The sequence below is a fragment of the Cicer arietinum genome, chromosome 5, assembly GCF_000331145.2.
Source record: "Cicer arietinum cultivar CDC Frontier isolate Library 1 chromosome 5, Cicar.CDCFrontier_v2.0, whole genome shotgun sequence".
Lineage (NCBI taxonomy): Eukaryota > Viridiplantae > Streptophyta > Magnoliopsida > Fabales > Fabaceae > Cicer > Cicer arietinum.
In genome coordinates, this window is record NC_021164.2 from 58,650,575 (window position 1) to 58,657,386 (window position 6,812).

The 6,812-nt window shown below is 28.1% G+C and overlaps 2 protein-coding genes across 2 annotated transcripts; one reads left to right on the top strand and one right to left on the bottom strand.

The window, feature by feature from the left end:
* Positions 1 to 2,512: 2,512 nt before the first annotated feature.
* LOC101495459 (FLUCTUATING-LIGHT-ACCLIMATION protein 1, chloroplastic-like) lies at positions 2,513 to 5,401 on the bottom strand. Its single transcript, XM_004500368.4, has 7 exons — positions 4,942 to 5,401; positions 4,739 to 4,844; positions 4,465 to 4,520; positions 4,199 to 4,363; positions 3,950 to 4,018; positions 2,931 to 3,044; positions 2,513 to 2,818 (listed from the first exon to the last, which is right to left on the bottom strand). Exons 1-7 carry the CDS (start codon positions 5,305 to 5,307, stop codon positions 2,696 to 2,698), a joined length of 999 nt encoding a protein of 332 aa, XP_004500425.1. The 5' UTR covers positions 5,308 to 5,401; the 3' UTR covers positions 2,513 to 2,695.
* Positions 5,402 to 5,547: 146 nt separating this feature from the next.
* Positions 5,548 to 6,806, top strand: LOC101495790 (uncharacterized). Its single transcript, XM_004500369.3, has 2 exons — positions 5,548 to 5,754; positions 6,643 to 6,806. Exons 1-2 carry the CDS (start codon positions 5,614 to 5,616, stop codon positions 6,718 to 6,720), a joined length of 219 nt encoding a protein of 72 aa, XP_004500426.1. The 5' UTR covers positions 5,548 to 5,613; the 3' UTR covers positions 6,721 to 6,806.
* The last annotated feature ends 6 nt before the right edge of the window (positions 6,807 to 6,812 follow it).

The following is a 6,812-nucleotide window of genomic DNA, read 5'->3' on the forward strand; positions in this document are numbered from 1 at the left end:
TGTTAAATATATATATTTTAACCACGAAAAAACAAAAAAAAAATTAATTTCTCTTACTTTTTCATATTTTTATTTTATTTTTCCATCTTTATAATCCCCTTACTTTTTCACTTCTTTTATATTTTACTACTTTTTATTTTTTCTACTTCTTTCGTCTTTCTTACTTTTGTCATATTTTATGGTTTTCTATTTTTTTTAAGTCTTTTATATTTCTTAAATTTTCATATTTTATTATTTTCTTTTTCCATTTCATTTTTATCTCATTTTTAATTCACATTTGAAATTAAAATTTATATTCAATATTTCACTATCTTTTTCTCACCACTCATTTTTTTTTCTCTCTATTTATATCTTTTTCAAATTTTATGATTTTTTCAACTTTTTGTTTATTATTTATATAAGCATAATATCTTTAAAGAAAATTATATAAGAACAATAACTGCTCTAGAAAAAGTATGTATATCATTTCTTTAAATTTATACATGTTAAATTTTCATGTTAAGATTGCTAATTTGCAAATAAACCAAATAAAATTATTAATTTGTAACATTCTTTCGCACAATTACATTGCTTTTTTCGTTCTCTTTGACCATTTCAATACTGTTTTTTCTTATATTTTTTTATAGGATGCATTTTGATATTACTTTAATACTAACATATATTGTTGTACAAGATTAAGGTGGACTCGAATAATATGAGATGAATCTATAATATGTTTAGTTAATTAACTAAATTTAATTTATTAAAGTTTTAAAAACTGAGGGTAGCCTTGAGGTATTTTTCGATCTGAAAGGGCGTCATCCTCTTTTTCTAGGGTCCATAACACCTCACCAGCCTGTAAGAAATTTAAGATTTAAAAAAAAAGAAATTCAAATTCTATAGTACTAATACTATAGAAGAAATCACACTACTGATAAAACTTACTTAACTTTTTTTTAAATTATTAATATCTAACATTAACAAAAAAAAAAGTTATTCTCGTATAAGTCTAAAAAACTATCTTTTCAAATAAATATTCTCCTTTTTTTTCTTTCTTTATAGCGAGTTTATAATTTTTATACCAACTGATTTTTTTTTTCTTTTTTATTTGTAGAATTTTCAGAACTACTTTTGTTGATGGCAACAATAATTATGATATATTAAAGTTTAATAGATCAAGTGACCAATCTTTGTTGATAGATTTGATCACTTCAAAAATTTAATATTTTAATATAAATTTATTATTATTATATTTATTTTATTATTAAAATTAATATTTGTTTGTATTAAGTCTGATTATTCAATTTGCACGCAACAACAATGAACATCTATGCGAATCCACGAATATTTTGTCGGTTCCTAAAATAATATTTGCATTTAAATATTTCAAGGTTGACTCTTTATATTCAAACAAACTAATAATATTAATAAGGAAAAGGTTTGAGAAAATAATAATAAGTACATTTAGTAATTTGAAATTGTATCCATTTTTAAGATTTTTTTTCTCTTTCCAAAACATACTTATAATTAAGGACATTTGTAGTAATAATGAGAGGTCCTTATATAGACATTATGAGAGGTTTTACCTCATATTTTGTGTCCCATAATAATTAGGATATTTGATTATTTTACACATTAAAAAAAATAGTATTTATTATGTTTTCTAATATAAATAAAAAGTGTATAAAAATTGTACAAAAAAAAAAGAGTATAAATCAAAAAGAGAATATAATTTTATCAAATTATCATTATTAGATATTAGTGTATTATTAATATCTTAAATGCATAATTGAAGATATTGAATTAGAAAAACATGATAGTAGTATTAATAATAATTGGTAAATAAGTGGATAATTCCATACGAAACATAGGTCAAATGATACCAGACTGTACTGCAGCTTCATAACAATTTAGTAGTATTAATAATAATAATAATAATAATAATAATAATAATAATAATAATAATAATAATAATAATAAAGTAATAATAAAGTGTTATATCTATTTATGTTAGTAAAATACCATATGTGCTTTTAACCTATAATATTAGTATCGAGTAAATACAATAAAACATGTATGACTTCTCAAACAAATTCACTAAGAAAATATATTTATCAATCAAATTTTAGAAAGAAAAATAAATTGTTTTGTATAACAAATGGTTCATATGAAAAACACAACAAACAAGCTGAAAATTTGCATAAACAAAATAGGAAACTAGACTTTGTTCAGGTAAAAATCTTCTTTCATTACTATAATCTCAACTCATCATAATCTAAAATTGTGTATCTAACCTTTCTGTATGAAGTCATAGATGTTTTCTAATAAAAAATATTGTAAGCTCTTTGAAATATACAATTACTAAAGATGCATTGCTAGGTCTCTATTAAATTAATATCATTGTGCAGCTATTGTACGATCATTGAAGGAAGGGTAAGAATATTTTATATACTGTAGTGGATATTGTTCAAAGAATCAAGTCTAAGAATTTAATAATATAGAGGAAGAGGAAGATGAGTGGTAGTAGTAGTCATTGAAATCCAAAATAATCTAATAAGACCAAATATAGAATTAAGCCTTACATTTAATGAGCATTTAAAAACTTCACACTTCACACGTAAATCAAACTATATTTTTTTACAAAGATAAATCCAACTGTTAGGAAAACAATTTAATACAAAAGTAAATCACAATTAACCAAGCATTATCACTTGTTTTATTCACGTTTCTTAACTAGAAATATTTTCATAGACTTAGCTAGCTGAGGATAGTCTTGAAGTATTTTTCGATCTGAAAGGGTGTCGTCCTCTTTTTGTGGGGTCCATAACACCTCACCAGCCTGTAAGAAGTTCAAGGTTTTTTTTAGAATAAGAAATTCAAATTTTATAGTAATAATACTATAGAAGAAATCACACTCATAACATATGAAATGAAAGTCTTTTTTAACTTACTAATAATTTGCTCGATAGAAGGGATTTAAGCTTTTGTAATGCTTCCTTTAAATCTTCAGCTCCATTGATGTTAGGTAGCTTATGTGCTCCTTTTACAGCTACCAATATTATTATCTAACATAAGACATCTCAAATATAAGAAAAAAGTGAAAGATATCCAAAATAGCATATATGAAGGAATTTTTTGAGGGAATGTAATATTTTTAGAGAATTCAAATCGTTCAATACAAATTACCTTGTTTGAATAATAAATTTGGAGAATTTTCAAAATGAAGAGATTTTATGAAGTATTTTGTCAAAATTAAATTTAGAAAATTTCAAATGCCACCTAAAACCTAAGAATTTCAAATTCCTTGTTTAAAATTTATAATTTTGACTCTATATGTTTCAAAAGTTGCATATTAGTACATATTTATTTGCAAATTGATCCCTAAGTTTTTTCAAAATTTGCAAAATAGATCCCTAATTTTAAGAGAACAATTCCTTTATCCAAACAACAAAATTTAGAAATGAAAGGAATTCAATTAAAGCATTGGAATTGCCTAGAAATTTAATTTCCATAAAATTTCCAATTATTCCATCCAAACACACTCTCGAATAATTTGCAAGTGATTAGAAAGACACAAAGATGATTATTTAGCCTAACTATCTCAATGATTTTTCCACTTTGATGATATTTTTTAAAAAAGTTAGTTAAGATTTGTTAGCTTGATTATGATCACTATATACAAAATATAATAGTCATTGTAATCAACTTTTCTTATTGAATCAATTTCAAATAATTCAATATTTCTCTCAATTATTTCTCTTTTTGTTAGGCTCTACCTTGCTTCTCAACAATTCAATTGGTTCATGCAAGTTTAAAAATTGATTCATGCATAGGATAAACCACATATGGTGTTGAGGCACATAGAATTCTACTTAACAAAGTGAAAGTCTTGAAAATAATAGAAATTTTGAACATTGCAAAGTATATGCCACCACAAAAATTCAATCAAATTTATGAAACCATACCATACCACTGTGTACTTGTTGTCAACCCCACTGAGAAGTTTCTCATTTTCAAATTCCTCTGTTTCCTCATCCAACTGCATAAAACTATTAGTTGATTAATGCTAAAGCTCTATAACTAATATTTGGAACAAAATTATGAAATAACCTGTCCAATAGTTGAAATTGAAGTTGATTATAATTTTTTGTCAATGTGCATATTTCAAGAAATTGAAGCACATTTTAAAAATATTTTTGAATTAAAAATGATATCATACCATGGTGTGTTCATTGTTAAACCTATCATAACTCTGGCTTCTAATACTTGTCTTATCTTTGCTGTTCAAGTTAACTAATGTCTCTTCATCAAATTTTGCCCTTTCTTCATTTGATACTTGGTGATACCATTTTTCTCCATCCTCCTTGCTCCGTTTAAGATCCACCTGCCAAAAATTGTTCATTAAGGGTAACCCCTTTAAGGCTTTAACACCTATACATAGTAATTGATATTGCATTTTGGCTTTGGGAGAATAAATGAACTTACAGATGAATATGCTGCAAAACAGTAACCATGATGTTGATCCAAAGTTTGTATTGTCTCTGTCAGAAAAAGGCCACAGAACAAGAAGTATATCAAACACAAAGCCTAGTGGAATAAAAAAAGTTTATTGTTAGGCCCCTCCCGCGCGGGGCCTTGTGACAAAGCATTTGACCAAATGATCCAACAAATTAAATTGGTACCAAACAGTTGGTTAAAAAGCAATTAATGCAATTAAATTTTTGAAGGGGTATAAAAAGATTACACGCGAGCAATTCACCTGTCAATAAATGGGTGACACCTTCCTTAGAGGATGTATTAGCAGCTTGTGCAATCCTAGTTAGATCCCTTTGTATTGTGTTTCCCATCTCACACAACATTCCAACCTTAAACAAACACACTAATTAAAACATTTAAATATTAATATATGCAACTAAATCCACTACTAGTAGTTGAAGAATAATGAGCACAATTAACAACAACCTGAAGCTTAAGCACAGTAATTGTATTCCCATTGGTATCTTTGTTACAAAATCCAATTATAAAGAAACCAAATATGAAGACCATGAAGAACAACAATGGCCCTCTTCCACTTGCATGTTCATCATCATCATGAGGAGGTGTATCATGCATATGATGCTGTTCCCTTACATGTTGAGAGTCGGAGTCACTTGTGAGTGATTCTGAGGAGGAAGAATCTGAGTCGAAGAAACTTCCTCCCATGACACCTCCTGAAGAGGCTGAAACTAGGTTGAATTTGCATGTTAATGATAACAACACAATCAGTAACAAAACAATAACAGTAGCATGTTTTCTTAAGAAATTAATTTGTGTTTTCAATGATGCCATGAATTGTGGGGAATGAAAATTCTATTGCTGATGGAATTAGAAAAATGGTGTATTTGATTGAGATCTGAATGTGGCGGAGATTGAGGATCTCCTAACAGTGGGCCAAGGTTCAATGGATTGGACCGGGTCGGGTCATAATACCGGTTCGATATTTAGAGTTAAAAGTGGATCCATTTGGAGTGGGTCGGGTCAAGTCAAATAATATTGAAATGAATTTTTGTTTTTATTTGAGATTTGATTTAAGAAGGAGAGAGAAAGAGAGAAGAGATTGTTAGAGAGATTTTGGAGGTGAGTGAGGGAACAGCGATGGCGAGGCGAGTCGAGACTCGGAACGAGTCGATATTGACTCGGATTGTTGAGGCGATTTTCGCGTTTGTGAGACATGCTGAGTTTGAGATCTTCTTCTTTCTTTTCTTCTTCATCGCTTATATTCTCTTCAAAGATATCGTAAGTTCTTAATTCATATAAGATTCTGTCTTTTCTTGTATTCTGCACTTGTTTCAAAAATTAGGTTAATTTTTTTGCATCTTGTGTGGGATTTTCAGTTCTCAAATTATATATCTTTTTTTTTTACTAATTCAAATTATATTGCTTGAAATGCAATTTTTGTGCTTGATTAGTGATTAATACATTGTGAATTAATTCCCTAAGTAATCCCTGGTTTGATGATTGATTATATAATTGTATCAAAAATATGTACCTTAGTTGTTATTGTATATGCTTTGGAATTACAATGTATTTCTTGTGAATGGATAACTTTATTGTCCTTTTTTTTTTAATAGATCTTGTGGCTAATATATATATTACACATACAAATATATAGTTTTCTCCTTGGTACATGAAGGTTTATTTTCCTTCAGTTCAAGATGCTTAATGGATGTTTATGTGAAAGCAAATACGAAGGATAATGAATATTTCTATGTTAGGAGTGTTAAACTAATGATAAAGTAGTTTTACCAAAGTCACTAAATCTCAAAGTTAGAGAATCTATTTCCATTTGGGATATAGTAATCATGTAAATTAGGATCAACATCCAAGAAGCACTGACACAAACACGAACACATGACATGAGTCTGCTAACGGTGTCCGACACCAACATATGTCGGACATTAATACACATTCAATCTGTTGGTGCTACATAGATCGAAATATTGGCCCTCGATGTCTCAGGTTTCAATCCATATATGGCTGGCAACTTGGTTCTGATTAGTGGAAATTTTTTGCAACATGTAACATTTTCTCCATCTAAACTTTTATGCCTACTCCCTCCCCTGTGTATCTTGTAATTATGCTCTTAGCTGTGAGTTTTCAATGAATGTTTTGCATCAATTGCAGACATCAAGACCTGAATATAATCAAATGTTTGTAAAGAAACCTGGTGGACCAGAATTTTGGGCCTTTCAAAAGAATTGATGCTTGGACAGGTTGGATGTCAAACGCCGAGAGGTATTCTTAACACGTCTGGTGATGATTTTGCATATTTCGTTTTGTATTTGTATCTTTAT